Consider the following 16,062-nt stretch of genomic DNA (forward strand, 5'->3'; position numbering starts at 1 on the left):
GATATCCATGTCTTGAAGTGCCAGACATATTTGCTCTTAATTTTTCTATACTGAAAACACTGTCAGGCTTACCTGCGGACCGACGCTGTCAGCTTCTGGAAGGTAAACAAAGTAAAGGTGATTGGAGTTCTTGTGCTTTTCTTTCGTGGGCAACATCCATTTAGAGGTTAGTTTTCTCCCTTATGGCTCCAGTAAAATTCCAGATAAGTAGTAGGTCAAGATGGAAAGTTGAAGAACAGCATAGTATTTTTAAAATATCTTTACAAAGCAGTGACTATGGAAAACACAGCTGAGCTTTCCTGAGCTAGTCTTAAAACTGTACATTTATTCCAAGCTATTTTTGTTTGAATTAAAGAATACAGATTGTTGGGTATTTAGTTTGCACGTTACTCTCCTGACAAATTTTAGAACTCTATGGAATAGACACAGGCATATTGCTGATCCTGAATGACAGCCTATAGGGACAGGATCCCATTTCTGAGGCTCCCTTTTGCAGCGTTGCTGTTCTAACAAGGCTCAGGCTCACTCCTGTGCTTTATGTGAGCTCTAGGCTGTAATGAGAGCGAGTGGCAACTTCAGTGGAGACAGTTGAACACTGGAAGCCTGAGCAGGGTAGGAGACTTGTTTTTCCCTCCCTGTAGGTTAAATCGGACAGTAAGCACATATAAACTTCCCTTAGGGTAGCTTTTACCTTTGGGCACATCTTGAGGCAAAGCAACTGACTTCAAGTAAATTGGAGGAAAAAAATGAGTTTGAATGAAGCTGACTGCGAGGGTAGTTTTACTCTTATCCAGGGAGGAGGATTGTCAGTTCTGATCAAACTTGGAAAGGATGGCTTTTGGTGGTTGCTTTTTGAGGATGATTATTATGACTTGCTTCTGATAGAGCCTGGACTAGGAGAAAGGGGGAAGGTGGGATTAAAAAAATAATCCTATTCTGTGTTCCCGTTTCTCACCATTCCTCTCAGCTGAGGTGGGAACAAGAAGGTAATAAAGCAGGATTCCCTGTGGAGAGGGTTTGGATTTGGGTAGTGATTGCTTGCTTTAGCATCTGTTTGCAGAGATGTTTTTTTTTTTTACTTGCAGTTACACTGATGTTGAATTAATTGTTTGTGTGGCTTTGATCTACAGCTATAATCTGATAAAACCACTGGTCAAAGAAATTAGCTGTACACTGGCTTCAGCTGCCTGTAACAGGAATAATAAGCTTTAAACTAGTTAGCACATAAAATTGACAATAAAGCAGTACTGTTGAAGGTGGTTTTCATTACCATATCTGTGAAGAGTGTCCTTTCAGTGTCAAAGGTACATGGAGCATTTAACTCGATGACTCACAGCCCGAAGATCTCTTGCTACGTCATTAAGAGCTGACATCACCAAAACCTGCCTGCTCTGAAGCAAGTGGTTTCAGCACTTTATGAAAAAACTATGGTAATTTAAATTAGGAGGCAACACTTGCAAGTTTAGAACATTAAGAACTTGTTCAATAAAGATAAAGCTGCTTAAAAAAAGTTGTTAAACAGTACATATCTCATGCACAAGTGAGTAGGTGAAGTCTATACACAAATAAGTAAGTAAAATCTATATTGGACTCCCTATACTGCAGCACAATCCTGACTCCATCCAGATACCCTTTCAGGAAAAGGATGTGTCAGGCTGTTAACTGGAGATGCTGTCTGAAGCCTGTTATATTCAGGTGATATTGAATTAATAGGTGAAGAAAATATCAAAGATGAAGTTTAACTGCAAGTTCCCTGTTACTGTTACTCAGGTATAAAAATCTAGGTTTGTGCACAATCCTAAGATTGCTATGAAAATATTTTCCTTTGAGAGGTTGTAGTTAGAGATACAGTTGCTGTCTACAAAATAGTTCAGGGAAGTCGGAGTTATTTCTGTATCTTTCAAAATCTAACCTTTAGCAAAGCGTACCAGCTGTAAAGGATTAGTGCCCAGTGAGTCTTTAAAAACTGCTAATAAAGCTTTATATTTTAGCAAGTGTTAGTGGTTACTCTTAGGAGTGGAAGGAAGAATGCTTATTTCCCATAAAACTGTCAGCCACTTGTATCAGTAATTTTTGCTCAGTGCTGAAGTCCAGATGTGAATGCTGTCTTGGGTACAGTGTTTAGGGGCTTCTGAGCAAACCAACTCTTCCCTAAATCTGCTGTAGAATATTCAGTGCCTGTGCTGTTAGTCTTTTCTACTGCTTTCCACTGCCCTGGATCAGCATGGGTGTGCTTAAATACAAACAAGAAACCCACTGAGGCCATTATAAATTTTTGTTGAAGTTAACTATTACTTTGAGGAAAATCTAAAATATTAGTTGCTGGATGTTGCTTTGGAGTTCCTTCTGGGTGTGAGCCTTGCCATGTATTGGAATGATTAAAATAGAATATTAGTTTCTTTTAAGTATTAAGTGTATTTGACTTTCTTTTTAGTATGCTAGCATGGAAAATTTACCTTCCCTACCCAAAATGAAAGATTTCCTACTTTTATTTTATATATGTTCTATATCTTCTTATTCAGTTTCAGAAGAAGGAAAACTTTCTGGCAGTGCCCTTGATGAGCCTTTGAATCAGTCACCTCCTGCTAAGGCTCGCTAGGCTGTGGGCACTTTTCATTGCAGGACAATTTCTGCACGTACCTCTGGGGAAGAGAAGTGCAGGCATATAAATTCCTGCTTGGAGTGAAACTACCCTGACCATTTAATATGGTTTTTAGTTTGGATTCTGATTGCTTTTATAAGCCCAGCTGCCTGGACTCACTACCCATTCTAGTACTGAAAATCCTCAATTCCTTATCAGGGGGTTTGTGTTACTGAGATTTGATAAGGGAACTGATACAGCTGCTGATGCTTCAGGGCTGCCAGGGGAAAACCGAGTGGAGTTCCCCTTTAGACATGATGGAAAGCAGAGTGTCGTGTTCAGTGGGGTGGTTTTGGGTGTGGGGTTTTTTTGTTGATTTTTTTTTTTTTTTGTGAGGTGGGGGTTTTTCCACGTTTTTTGTAGAACTTGTCGTGCCATAGCAGGTCATGCCTGGCTCATCCTCACTGCATAAATGAGGAGTGTGGTGTAAGTGAAGCTTGACTTTGACCTGTTGGACTTTCAGAAATAGCGGGTGTTAGCTGGGTAACACAAGACTTCTGCGTTGAAAATGTGGGCTTAATTTTATTTGCTTTTCTGTGCTTGATAATGAAGCTTGTTAACAAAACTGTGCTTCTGTAGAACTGATATTACCCTCTTACAAATGCAGCGTGGTGTACGCAGAACTGAAAATTTGTTATTATGCATGCTTTGAATTATAACAGAACTGAAGAATATGTATTGAAACAGAGATGAGCTGTTTTGGGGGCAACAGTAAAATAGATCCTTTCATTTAGTGGTACATGAATGGAGTTTGAAATTGGGTGGCAATAAGAGGATTAGAAAACTTGATTTATGAAGGTTGACGTTTTAGCCTGGAAGAGAGAACTGGTTGTTCAGAGTATGCATTTAAGTCTTTGGTTTTCCAAGTGGCTGTTAGACAGAAGTGGTGATCAGGAGCTCTGCATGGCGGCTGGGTGTGCTGCGGAGAGGACTTGGTTTGCAGCAGCAGGGCCTTAGGTTGGTGTTTCAGAAAAAACTTCTGGACTATCACTGAGCAATAGAATAGTTAACCAGGGAGGTTGTATGATCTTTTCTTGTAGGATTTTAAGAGCAAATTAAGCAACGCATCCTAGTGTGAAAGTGTAAGGGCTACTACATGATCTGTCAATATACCTTTCAGGCTCTCAATGTGATGGTTTAAACACTTTAAAATGTGCATGGGAGAATCATCCCTATATTTGTGGGGCTTCTGTAGTGTTTATCAGCTGAAGGAGAACAATTTGGTTTCTTTTTCTGCTTAGGGAAGACTAAATTGATCAAGAATGGTGAAAACTTGAAAATGGAAAAATGAAATGTGTCTGTCTTACCTTCCTTTGCTAAATCCGGTGATTCATTCCAGGCTAAATGTAGTGTCTGAGTTCCCCTGAGTTACAGCAAAACTGGACTTTATATACGGCCAGGTTTTTAAGAGAAGAAAAGTTCCCTTTGCCATCTGTGGGTACTTAAATTTTAATATATGTTATGCATTTGTAACATCAAAAGAAGGTCCTTACTACTGTCTTTTAAAGTTTTGAAGCTTTTCAAGTATTTGCATAAAATGAAAATTTGTTTGGCTGGTAAACTATTTTACTGAATTGAGTGGAAGGCTTTTGTATTTGAATTTTGAGTTGAACTAAAGCATGGGCTGAATTTATATTTGGTTAGGAAATTACAAAGAACAGTTATCACAATGCTGTATCATCTAACAATGATGCTTGAAATACGATTTTTTTGAACTATGGTTTGTGCTTATTTGGCTTTGGACCAATAAACTTGGGGAAACCTGACTTGAAGACTGAATGGCTGAGTCCAACTGGGCAAGGAGGCAGAGGATATTCTTGAAATGATAGAATGCGTCAGCAAGTTGTACCAGGTCTGCTGGCAGGCAATGTTTTTTTGCACCAGAATGAGTCATTCTAACGCAAATTCAATATGAGGCAGTGCAAGAAAATATATGGACAAAAAAAGCTTGTTAAAAGATGCTTGACAATACAAGGAGCCATTTGCATGGTCAGGAACTCTTGCTGTTATCAGTGAACTCTGATTTGTGCCACCTAGGACTCTCTGAGCATTGGCATCAGCTCTTCAGTAAATCCTGTTCGAGGAACAGGCAATGCATCTTTTCTCTTGAGGTGCTAATAGTTTGCCACTGATGCAGAACAAGTTCGGTAGCCAGGCTACCCCCTGTTATCCTGGCTTAGCCATGGTAGATTCAGCTGTTTTAAATAAAAGTTGGTTTTAGGTGGAAATGAGAAGCAGAGCATGCTAATGCTAGACATACTTTACTAATTCCTTTGGCCTCTAGGAAGTATTGAAATAACTTCTATACATTTTATTAAAACAGTGATAATCACCTTAGTGTAGCTTGTTGCAAGCTTATAAAATATAAAAGGCAGTTTGCTTTACGGCCAGTGAAGAGACTGGTGCTAAAGGCTCTTGTTCTGTAAGCCTGTGAGTATTGTCTTCCAAAAAAGGTGTTCTAAAAAAAAAACGTTTTGGTGAAAGTTCAGGTCCAGAGATATTGTTAGGGCTATGCGTTTACAGAGCATCTGTCAGCAGTTGCACAGATGTAGGGGTTGAGGCTCTCTTCATCTAAATTCTCCAGGCAACAGCTAGTCAAAACTTTATAAAAAGAAAGCCTTTATAGTGGTGCTATTTGTATTTCCCCCTTTAAAGATTAGTGCTTAACATAGTGGAAGGTAGTTCTGCACAAGTAATTTTCAGAGTAGCAGTTCTTGGCTTTTAAAGGGTAGAGCCTTTTTGCCTGGAGGAGAATTTGCTGGAGCAGTACTGCATGTCCCGCTTGGGCTGAGCCTCTCAGTAGGATTCATGGCTTTGGCAACACAGAGCGTGTTCTCAGCTTAAATAAAAAGTTTGCACAACTGGCAGGTGTTTAAAGTGCGAGCCAAACTGTATTAACTTGGCTGGCCGTTAAAAAAAGAGAGACTTCAGCACCTGAGCAAGTCAGCTTTTCCTTCTGAGCAGTGGCATTTCTAGCTGCCGAGTCATAGCATCCCAGAATTGGCTCAGCTTTGTGCTTGACTAGACTTGCAGGTCAGCGTCGCAGAGGCTTCCGAGGCACAGCACGCAGAGGAGATTGCCATCCTTTTTGGCGGTTCTTAGTTGTGTGGGGGAAAAGATCTGCTCTTTCCCATCCTGCTAGCTGCAGTGATGGGGAGAGCATCGCTAAGGTGCCTTTCATTACCTCCATGTGGATGAGGCAGAAATGTTTCTTGGCCTTTCAGCTTTCTCATGACACAATATCTACAATTTTCCTTGCTTGCCTCTCTGTCAGTAATAATAGGTTATCTCTTCTTCCAGTGTTCCCTGTTGTTAGGAGTTGAAAAAATGAATTAACACCTTCTTGAAAGAAATAAACTCAAAGAAGTTATCTTAAATAGATTAACTTTGTGAAGCAGGTGAGGAATGTACAGATTTACTTCTGGCACCGGTTAAGATATTATTAACTTAATTAGAGCCCTTGGAGCATCCCATTGCTTCTTGGATGGTACACTGTGGTGACTGTGCTGAGTTGCTACAGGTAATTCTTGCATTTAATAAATAGAAGTTTTATGAAGGGACATACCTATATACATCTTCCTAGTGAAGCGCTGGCACTATTGTGATATCTTTTTAATCCTGATGTGGATCTCAAAACCTTCCCTATAATTTGTGGCCAGTAGGTAGAACCCAGAAAAACCGGAAAAACTATTTTTACAGTCACCACAACTTCACATTGGCAAGAGAGAGTATATGCTTGTTTCTGAAGCGTCTTTAGGGATTAGGTGGTGCTTTCTCCTGGCTCTCCATTATTTCCTAAGCTGGCATCTGACTTTCATGTTAGTCACAGTGTGACTTCCATCTAGTTTTTTTGCTGAGGGAGGCAAGTGGAAGTGGGTATTTCATATGCTAGAAGGATTTCATGTCTGGTATGGAAAGCTTACACTCTCTTTGCAAATATATGTAAACATTTGAGTGTAGCAAAATAAAGGGACATGTTCCACTAAAAACCTAGCCAAACCAGGCAGCCTTGTGTCCCTTGTGCCTCTGCCTGCCCTGTGTTAATTCTGTGTTTATCAGAGAGGCCAGCAGCACTGCCCCTTGAAGTTTTATGTACCGCTGACACAGTGCTTAACTGTAGCATCTTGTTTGCCTGCTCCATCCAGCCATTGATGACCATTTGTAAATATTTATTTAATGAGGACTGTGTCCTGATGTTCCTCTATTTGAGAAACTGTTTGCCAGCCTCCATGAACAGTGGGGATTTGCAGAGGATGTTCAGCGAAGGAGTGGTAGTTGGTCACCTGTAGTTGCCATTCTTTCTGTATGTTCTGTATGTTCTTTCTTCTTGAAAATCTGAACAAACCATGACTTTAGGAAGGCAGCGCAAGGAAGAGAGGAAACTGGGGAAGCCAAAGTCTTTTTTTGCCTCTCCTTAAGGAAAGCTAGTGCAGGACGGAGGGGCAGGAGGGCTGTAGCAGTGTACTAACAGGCACTGATGGGAATTTGCTTTGCTGTGTGTTGGCTACTGCATTTCACATGTGACAACTTAGAGTTACTATCAAATTTCCAGTTACAGGTAAGCAGGTATCGCTAATATTGGCAGGACACTGCTGGCAGGTAAAGCTTAAAATATTGTGTAAGGGTTTTCTACTTTATATTTTTTTCTGAAAGAGTCTTAAGCTAAGCAGGGAAAAGTGAACAGTTGACTTTTGTTATGGTATGAATTAGAAGAAATCCTACTGTTAAACAACAGTAGCTCAAATCCATACTGCATGGGGTAAACTATAGCAGTGTAGGTTGTAGGCTGCCTCTACAGAGCTGGCCCCACTTTCTCTGCTCACTGCTGCATGAATGTGCTTTAGTGTAATTCATTTATTTTGATCAGTCTGCTTCTAATTTATTGTTTTATTGCTTTCTTACAGGCAGGCAGAAGTCCTGAAGGCTGACATGACAGGTAATTGCCTTTATTATGCAGTTGATCTAGCTGGTAATACTTGATTCCTGGTTTTGTTTTCCTTTTGTGTTCTGTATGCTTATCTTTCCTAAGAATTCTCTGGAAAGTGTGTGATGTTATGTTAAAGGTTTGTCCTCTGTGTATAAATAAATAGCATTTTAACAACTGTGCCCCTCTCTCCTGTATCTAAAATACATGTATTTTTAAAGCTGACTTTGGGTGTTTTAAAGCATTTGGAGCTGGAGGTCACACCCCTACTCCTCTCCCAGAGACTCCTGTCCAGACTACCACAGGAACTGCTGTACTTGGGGTTAGCAAGAATCTGGATGGTTTTGAGAAAGCTGGGTGATAGAAATGTTGATCTGAATGCTACTACATGTGTTATGAAAGTGCAGCCTGTAGATGCTATGAAATGCTACCAGCTATGTTTTAAGCTGTATGTGTTTATGGAATATGTATATTTTATATTAATGTATCAGCCACACAGTACAAGCAGCTTGCATAATGAACCTATGCTCAGCTGTGCTTACCACCTTGGCGAAGTACACGTAGCAGGTTGGTGTAGTCCCCGTAGGAACCTTATAACTGCCTGGATCCATCTGACCCAGCAGGAGTGGCTACACCATCAGCAGAGTGGTTTCTCGGGGGTGAGGCCCATCCCTTGTGCTCCCACAGCCCCAGCTGAGGTGATTTTACAAGGCAGGGGAAATTGGACTCTGTAACTGGAGATAGCAGGGAGTAGTGTTTGCATTCACCCTTGGTGATGGAAAGCAGATGGCTACTAAAGAGTTAGAAAATGGCAAGCGTGCAGTAGTACTTGTCCACAATGTTCTCCTAAATACCAACAGTATTGGCTTAAGGGACTGTCCTATTTAGCATCCCTTGATGGATTTCTTTTCTGCTAATTTTTTCAGGCTACTCTGGAAATTTTTCTAAATTCATCCAGTGGCAAGAAGTTCTGCAGTTCAATGACTTGCAGAGAATCACCTCCTTTTTTTTTTTTTTTTTTTTTTTTTTTTTAACTTGCCAGCTGCTGACTTTGCTTATGTCTAATTTTGGTGTTGTAGGAGACTGATCAGTTAATCAGTGATCAGTTAATTCCCAGTCCCTCTGTAGTTCTTGTATTTCACCATTCTGATGAATCTGTGATAAAAGCGGGTGTTTGGCATTGGGTGTCCTACACTGTGCTAAGTTCTTTACTTTGGGTGAGTGAAAAATCAGTTGGAATAACTCCGTAAGTTTGAGTATTGCAAAAACTGTTGTGTCTTTGTTTTTCTCTTTCGTTGCTCAGATTCGAAGCTGGGTCCAGCAGAAGTCTGGACGTCCAGACAGGCTCTACAGGACTTATATCAGAAAATGCTAGTGACCGATTTGGAATATGCTCTAGATAAAAAAGTGGAGCAGGACCTGTAAGTACCTCAATAAATTTGTGTGTGTGTATATATATATATATATTTATATGTAATCTGGGCTGATGAGCAGGAAACCCTGAGGCTTCCAGAAATGCGATTGTATCCTGTGAAATGGTTGTCTTATTTTCTTTAAAATGAGAGCTGTGCTGTGGATGAAACATGAGAATGCACTGCAGAGTCGATGAAGAGCATTCAATAGGTTAGTATTTTACCTCTGGCAATTAGCAGCAGCCGTGTCATGCAGGAGCAGGTTTTGGTGAGCCACATGGAAAGGAGAGAGCAAAGAAACATCAGTCTTCTGTGCTGTCATGGAAGGGCCGGAAGTTTGGAGTTTCCAGAAAGGAGGAAATTTGCCTGATGTAATCACCTGGAGCTTTGAGCAAGGTCTCACAGGAGTTGAGTAGCTGCCAAAGACCCTCGCTTTAAGCCCTCTGAGGTAGGGCTGGGCAGAGGGAGGAATATCAGGAGAGAACTTTTCTTAATGTGCCGTGAGCACCCCAGTATCAGGGGAAGATCCTGCTGAGTTTTCTTCATGCCCTGAGTCCATTCCCTGTTATTTAAGATGGGTTGTAACAGGTTTAGTTGAGAGGCGTGTGGTTCTTCCAGCACTCTGAGGGAAGCAAGATGAGTAGGCTGGCTGAGTTGTCTTGTCCATGCCTCCAGATGCTGAATGATTTTTAACTGGACTTTCTATACCCCACATCCTGTTTTCAGAAGAGAGCACTATGCTGCCTAAAACAAAACAATTACAAGCAAATATTAATGCTGTTACAGTGTTAGCTATACAGTATCGGGATTGGTTTCTCTAGTTATGAGAGGTGGGGAAAGGTATTTCTTAAGTATTTAACATTATTTGTAATCCAAAAGTTGCCTGAATTTGAATATACTTCATTTTCATGTCTGATGCTATGTAACTAAACAGTTCTTTCCTGTTGCTTATGCTATCTGCATTGACACTTCCAGAGTAAAAAATAAACCAGCACTTATTTTGTTTTCAGTTGGAATCATGCCTTTAAAAATCAGATCACGACGCTACAGGGTCAGGCGAAAAATAGAGCAAATCCAAATCGGAGCGAAGTTCAGGCGAACCTTTCTCTGTTCTTAGAGGCAGCTAGTGGCTTCTACACACAGGTGAGTTGCAAAAAAGATGTTGGCTGTGCTATATTTGCATAGTCTGGAAGCAAGCAGGCTTCAGCCTTATGCTGCTTGCATGTGGGTGAGTTCTCCTGTGCCGCTCCAGCAACTGCTCATGAGAGATGAGCTCTGATACCATACCAGCATGAAGAACTAGTGTTAATCTCTTTGAGGAAGGGCAGGAGAATCGGTTTCAGGTGGGGAAAATCTGTCCTTTTCCCTTAGTGTAGGAAACTGTTGCTGTTCTGGATCAAGCAGTGTACCTTGCTAACGCTGGTGCTTTCAGTAGAACATGTCTACAAAGCTGGTGATGTGCTTTCTTTCCATCAGCTGCAGCCTTGAGTTGATCTGAAACTTCTGTGAATTTAGTAGTTGGTTTTGGTGCTTCATAAAAACATGGCAACAGTTTAAGTTCCCTTCTAATAGAATCTGCTTTAAAGCCTAAAACCCACTGCTTTGAGTAAGATCAAAGGTCCATTTAGCCCCATATTTTGTCTCTTGCAGTAGTCTGCTGTGACCGCTTAGAGTGCGCATTAAGCAGCAGGAATGATACTTTCTTGCTCTAGTCTCTTGCTTTCTGCCTTGTAGGTATGTTGCCTTCTTGAGCTAGTTTATATCTGAGTCATCTAGCTATTAGGAGGTCTAGCCTTCACTGACTCTCCAGTCCCTCTTGAAGCCATTTACTCTGGTCCCTGCAGTGATCTGTGGTGAAGAATTCTGTATTTTAGTTGTAATGTCTGAGAGAAACAATGACGCAAAAAAAAGTCAGGCCCAACAAACATGTTAACTGATGATTTCATTGTACTCTTAGTTCTTTTTTCTGCTGTTTCTCTAAAAATTCCCATTCACTTTCTTGTTATTATGCATGAATTTGTGGGCCATTGTCATAATTCCTCTTCATTTTTCAAAATGTGGTACTTCCCTTATATAACGAAGGATAAGCAAAGATAATTGGTTTTGTTCTGGGCTCCAGTTATTCCAGCACAGAATGAATTCCAAAATGGAGATGCACTGAGGATGTGTAGGATGCCTTAATGTTTCGTACTTTGTTCTGTGTCCCTTCCTTGTAACTCCTGACACCAATGGTGAGCATTGAGTTAATGTTTTCCAAGAACTGTCTATATACTTTCTACATACATATTGGAATACAGCTTTTTTCTGAATAATACCTAATTTAGTGCCCACCACGGCTGTGCATTTAAGTAGGGTGGTTGTCCCCAAGAATATTATGTGGCATTTACAACATATAATGCCTTGCTGTTTTTTGATCAAGACTCCCAGGCTTACAAGCACATCTTCAGTCTTAATTCTATATTTTTGTCAACGATTGTTTAGAATTGCTAACTTCAGTTACAGGAGCTTTTCTTCACCTTAAGCAAAGCTGTATTGGTGGGTGGTCTTGCACTAAGTATCTTTTGCAAGGTTTTCATTTAATTGCAAAAGGGGTGTGATTCCTATTCATGTATTTATTCCTTACTGCTGTTTTTTTGCCCTCTTACATACACTCTTTCCAGTGTTAGATTTCAGCTTGTAGATTATGGATAATAAGAGTTGGTGTGTGATAATGGCCTTAAAGATAACTTGCCTTTCTTTCCTTTTTTCCCCTCCTTTGGTGTATGCTTCAGCAACATTGTCACTGCTAAATCCTTGATCTCAAGTAGTGGTCTGAATAGACTTTCTGTCATGGCTAGTTTGCACAGTCTTCAGGTTACAACATGCACAGTAGGTCATTCGTACTGTATCAATTCCTACTTTGATTCTGAACATCTGCAAGGCAACCCCAGCTTTTCTTCCAGGATCTGTGGTATTATCTTTTTTTTTTTTTTTTTTTCCCCTTCAGCATTGTTTTTTGGAAAGCTGCTTATTTGAAGCAGCCAGTTTGACAGGCTGTGGCATGATTGCCAAGGGTTTTCTACCATCTCCACCATTTGTCTTGCAAAAGCCTTGTTCTTCCCTGAAGTGTATCAGGGGCTTTTGTGCTTTTTGTGTATGACATCACAGACTGGTTCGTCTTTCTCTGTTTGCTGTGATGTTAATTGTCCCATTTTTAGTCTAAAGATTTTGCTCGGGCAAGATACCTGTTCTCCAACTGTGAGGCCTGTGTAAATGACACCTTTGAAAGAGAGCATGAATTCTAATTCAGCGTGTTTGGAAGATGTCAAGTTTATCTCTTTTATCCAGCTTTCAGCTGTGAGATCCCTTGCATTTGGGGATTTTTATCTACTGTATAAAAGAGCAAAAGGGGAGGGAAGTGTAACGCAAACCTTTTTCTGCAGCAAGCAAAAGCACCGCATTGCGTGTTTAGCCGTTGACAGAGTATGCATCTCTGTCAGCCCTCGGCTTTCCTTATGCCTTTATCTGGAAGTGGAGCTCTGCCGCAGGTCTGTTTTATTTGGAGACTGAGTATGTTCCCAGCTGGGAGAAAGTCTCTCAATTCTTACTTGCATTTTTAACCCTGTAACACAGTATAGCAAGCACTTTTCATTGCTATGTGGTTACTGTTACTTTCCAGAGTGTTTGCTGTAGTCCATTAGGAAAAACTTCAAAAGCACTAATTAGAATGGCAAAGTTCAGGTTTTCATTCAATCAGCTTTTGAGATATTTGAACAAGTAACTGATGCCTTGTTCTTTGAAAGAGTCTCACTGTTAGCTTAGGACAAATATTTACTGACAACTCAGCCACTGAGCTGTTAGCCACTGTTGCCTTGCATTGCCTACAAACTTGGTTTTGTTCTGGCTTCTCTCTAAATTTTAAGTCAGGGTAGTGCTGTTTCTTATGTTGGAACAAGCTTCTTTGGAGGATGAGTGGCATTCCTTTCTATTATTTTCAGAGAATGGTGTCACTTCATCAAGGTGTAAAAAAGACTGTGTTCCTCTTGAGTGTCCTACTTAAAAAACAGCATCAAAACCCTAAACAAAAAAAAATCCCCAACAAAATAAACAAAATCACAAAACCCAACAAGATTTGTAGACCTCTTATAGTCAACCTCTGCTGATACATGCTTGGTAATTTAAGTATCATGAGAATTGAGTTGCTTACTGGTTTGGGATGCACAGCTCTTTTTTACAGAAGAGAAGTGAAACTTCCCTTCATGATTCTGGGCAGAAAAATGGAGCTCAATGACTTCTGTATAGAGAATGTAATTTAAAGTCTCCCTTTCAGTAACCTAGGCTTGTTCACTTCAAATATGTTTAGCTAATCTGTGCCTTCGAGTGATGCTCTGTTAGTTTTGTCAATTGTTTCAGTGCTTTTCTGATTACTGTCTCTAGCTGCTACTAAACTAGACCTGTTTTTCTAGTTATTACAGGAATTGTGCACAGTTTTTAATGTAGACTTGCCATGTCGTGTAAAGTCTTCCCAGCTGGGAATCATTAGCAATAAACAGACGCACACCAGCGCCATAGTGAAGCCGCAATCTAGCTCCTGCTCTTACATCTGCCAGCACTGCCTTGTCCACCTTGGAGATATTGGTGAGTTTTTGAAGGAAGAAGAGGTGGGACATTGAGTTCTACCTGTATTCAGCCCGCACGAAGAGGGATCTGGACATACTCTGGGCAACTGCTGGACCAAGTGTGCTCCAAATCAGTAGCTAGTAGCTGATTGTATGTTTGGTGGTTGCTGGAGGGGGAAAGGTCTGGAAAGTAATGCTGTTAGACTTTTGTAATGTGCGTTACACATTAATGCGTGGAGACAGTTAATCACTAGCTTTCTAGTGATTTGCTAGAATCTGTCTTCTAGCATACTAATCATGTTATAGCTGGTAGGCATAGTGAAATGTTAAAACCAGTAACTATTACAAAAGCTTGTTGCAGCAGGCTAGCATACTTGTCCATTTCAGAACATTACTTTTAAATCTTACATACATACAAAGGCAGCAGTTAGAAATCCAGCCTTTCATAAACAAGGTTTCTTTTTTACATCAAGTTCAACAGGTTTATTTCTTTGTTGATTAGAGTAGAACTGTGTGTTGTAGAAAGTTCTGTATTCATAGGAATCTGCAATTGCTTTTGGAACAACCTAAAAGTAGATATAGTTGCTGATTGTGCAGAGAAGTATGAAAAATATTTTGTAGCTGTCTGGATGTGATGCTATTGGCACAACATCTTTCTACATAAGAACTGATAAGCTGTGACATAGGATCTGAGGAAAAAACACTTCAAAATTCAACATGTTGAATCTTCATGCTGTTTTGTGTAATTGTATGTTCTTCTGATGCTTATTTCTAAAATAATAGTAAAATGCTCTTCAGGTAAACTGGGTTATATTAAAGTGCAGGATAGTTGATGTTTATGCCTCAACCTGGGTTTTTTGTTGTTTTCTTAGCTCGCTATAGGAATCAGACCAGCCAGGCAGAGTCTTACTACAGACATGCAGCTCAGCTTGTCCCTTCTAATGGTGAGTCTGGGATACCTTTTAGGTTCATAATTCCAAAGGAAGATTTGGGGTGTTGCTTTTCTTGTGTGGCAGTTGGAAACTTGGGATTTTATATAAATCTCCCTCCCCAAATACCCAAAGCAATCATGCAACAAAGCCTGAACTGTTCGTAAATCATTTGAATCATAGCTATTTGCCTGATCTGTATCACTTGTCTTCTTTTTGTGAAGATTTAGAAACAAAGAAGGTAATACAAAGCTTCACTCCAAGGCTTCACTACTGCTTCATTACACCATGTTACATTCATATGTTATAAAGTACGATTAATGAAAACTTGCCTACGACCAGCATTTATTTCTTTTTTTGTTTGTTCACATGACAATTTGTAAAGTTAAGTAGCTAAAATCAGTTTTTTCAAGTTGCTCATGCAAGTTAAGGGCTTCTTTAGTTCAGGGATATAGCTTTTTTAGCTATTGGCTTACAGTGGTCCAAAATGTAAGGATAGTGAGAGAAGGATAAATCATTTTTGAGCCAGGCTGCTGAAACCAGTAATTCCGTTTTTTTTAGCCAGTTATATTCTAACCGAAAAATTCTCTGTATTCTAACTGTAGAAATTTTTGCTCTATAGGTAAAAAATATGAACAACTGTTGACAGTTGGGTTTGCCTCATGAGGTAAAACTGGGCTAGATTTTGTCCAAATAGATGAAGATAAATATGTTGGTGGTGAAAGCTTGCTTTTGACAGTATCTTCTTATTTAGACAAAAACCTTTAAGCCATATTTGTTGTCCAGTTTTAAAGGATGTGTGTAAAAAAACAACCAAATAAAAACCCCAGACCAGAAAAAAAACCCACAAAAAACCCCACACCCAATCCCCCCAACCAAAAACACTGCACCACAAATTTAGAAGCTTTTTCATTTGAGTCATACTGATATGAGGCTGGAGTAAAAGGGTCAGCAAATGAACCTGAACCTTGTCTGTTGAAGAATTTAGGACTTTGTGCTCCCTTTTCAAGTAACCACATTATTCTGAAATCTAACATGCTTTACTGAATGACAACTTGTTGGATAACATCTTTTTCTCCCTTAGGTCAGCCTTATAATCAATTGGCTATTCTAGCTTCCTCCAAAGGAGACCACTTGACCACAATTTTCTACTACTGCAGAAGCATTGCTGTGAAGTTTCCTTTCCCAGCTGCCTCCACTAACCTACAGAAAGCACTTTCTAAAGCACTGGAAAGGTAAGACTAAGCATAATATACTTCCACTCAGATAAGATGGAGGAGACTTCTTCCAAATCTGTCTCCCTTGCCAGAAGTTATTCATGTTTGGTAGTAGAAACAGAAGTTCCTCAACCCCCATCCAGTCAGAGCATCCTTACACATGTGTGGAACAATGGGACGCTCCTGAGCATGAATAGTGGATGCAGGAAATAGGCATATTGTGCTGACATGAAAAAGTAGCTTTACATGGACATTCCTCCTTTCTTGAACTTCACAGAAAAAGTATGTAATGTTATGTGCAGCTGGGTCTAATCCCAAAGACTGAGGTCAGGTATTTCTGT

The 16,062-nt window shown here is 40.1% G+C and overlaps 1 protein-coding gene across 3 annotated transcripts in view; it reads left to right on the top strand.

Moving 5' to 3' along the window:
* Positions 1–16,062, top strand: part of SMG7 (SMG7 nonsense mediated mRNA decay factor) — a 55,421-nt gene that overhangs the window by 15,066 nt on the left and 24,293 nt on the right. For all 3 annotated transcript variants that reach the window (XR_775213.1, XM_010580682.1, XM_010580681.1), the window contains exons 2-7: positions 7,546–7,577; positions 8,869–8,986; positions 9,988–10,120; positions 13,423–13,594; positions 14,448–14,519; positions 15,589–15,739. Coding sequence is in view for 2 of the 3 variants with exons in the window: in XM_010580682.1 (XP_010578984.1) it covers positions 7,546–7,577; positions 8,869–8,986; positions 9,988–10,120; positions 13,423–13,594; positions 14,448–14,519; positions 15,589–15,739 (678 nt within the window). In the remaining variant the exon portion in view is untranslated. The remainder of the gene's footprint in view (positions 1–7,545; positions 7,578–8,868; positions 8,987–9,987; positions 10,121–13,422; positions 13,595–14,447; positions 14,520–15,588; positions 15,740–16,062) is intronic.

Source organism: Haliaeetus leucocephalus, unplaced genomic scaffold, assembly GCF_000737465.1.
Source record: "Haliaeetus leucocephalus isolate CR32 unplaced genomic scaffold, Haliaeetus_leucocephalus-4.0 Scaffold730, whole genome shotgun sequence".
In the NCBI taxonomy this organism is placed as follows: domain Eukaryota; kingdom Metazoa; phylum Chordata; class Aves; order Accipitriformes; family Accipitridae; genus Haliaeetus; species Haliaeetus leucocephalus.